The sequence below is a fragment of the Parus major genome, unplaced genomic scaffold (genome assembly GCF_001522545.3).
Source record: "Parus major isolate Abel unplaced genomic scaffold, Parus_major1.1 Scaffold546, whole genome shotgun sequence".
Classification (NCBI taxonomy): Eukaryota; Metazoa; Chordata; class Aves; order Passeriformes; family Paridae; genus Parus; species Parus major.
The window spans coordinates 6,373-7,394 of NW_015379434.1; the positions used below are offsets into that span (position 1 = coordinate 6,373).

A 1,022-nucleotide genomic window follows, 5' to 3' on the forward strand; every position below is an offset into this window, starting at 1 on the left:
AATTTTTTTCCCCAATTTTTTTTTGCCTGGAATCTCCCCAAAAAAATCAGTCCAGGAATGAGAAAAAGGCTCAAAACGGTCCCAAAAATCCTTTGGGAATGGGAGGGGGATTCAGGGTTGGAAAACCCCAGTCCTGATTTGGCCACGCCCCTCTCTGACCACGCCCCTCCCCTCCCAGCCAATCCGGCCTATCGGCTGCTCCTGGCCACCTACGCTCGGCCAATGGGAGGCCTCGCCCGAGCCCCGCCCGATGGCACCAAACCAATCAATACCGACGGTAAGGGCGGGGCTGGGAGAAGGCCACGCCCACTTTGGCCACGCCCACATCGACCTCACCTGTGCCCCTCCCACCCTGCCCAGGTGAACCTGAGGGGGGGGCGGGGGCTTACGCCGAGGCTGACGTCACCGGAGGCTCCGCCTACGCGCTGGCTGGCCCCGCCCATGGCCCCGCCCACGGCCCCGCCCTTCCCTCCTTCCCCCGGCATCGCCTCCGCTTCCGGGAGAAGCTGGGGGAGGGGCAGTTCGGAGAGGTAAGCCACGCCCCCTTGGCATCAAGCCACGCCCACCTGTGGTTTGGTCACGTCCCTTTTCAGGCCTTGTTCAGCTCCACCCCTGAGGGTTTTAGCCCCACCCCTAAGTTATTGACCACGCCCCTAAAATGTAGCCACACCCCTTCTGAGACCACGCCCGCCATGGCGTAGCCACACCTTTATTTGCATTGGCCACGCCCCTAAATGTAGCCACGCCCCCTTCTGAGACAACGCTCGCTATGATGTGGCCACGCCCTTATTTGCATTGGCCACTCCCCTTAGCGCCGCCATGTTGAGCTTGGCGCTGCTGTTGTGACGTCATCGCTCCGCCCCCTTCCTCTGGCCCCGCCCCCAGGTGCTGCTGTGTGAGGTCATCGCCCCCCACACCCTGGACCTGGCCACGCCCACAGGGTCAGGCCACGCCCCCCCGGCCGAAGGGCGCCCCCTGCTGGTGGCGGTCAAAGTGCTGCGGCCGGACGCCACCAAGAACGC

General features: G+C 63.9%; 1 protein-coding gene across 1 annotated transcript in view; it reads left to right on the plus strand.

Annotated features, from left to right (window-relative positions):
* Positions 1 to 106: 106 nt before the first annotated feature.
* Positions 107 to 1,022, plus strand: part of LOC107199272 (epithelial discoidin domain-containing receptor 1-like) — a 5,253-nt gene continuing 4,337 nt past the window's right edge. The window contains exons 1-3 of the mRNA XM_019005522.2: positions 107 to 277; positions 361 to 530; positions 886 to 1,020. Of these exons, the coding sequence (XP_018861067.1) occupies positions 223 to 277; positions 361 to 530; positions 886 to 1,020 (360 nt within the window). The 5' untranslated portion in view covers positions 107 to 222. The remainder of the gene's footprint in view (positions 278 to 360; positions 531 to 885; positions 1,021 to 1,022) is intronic.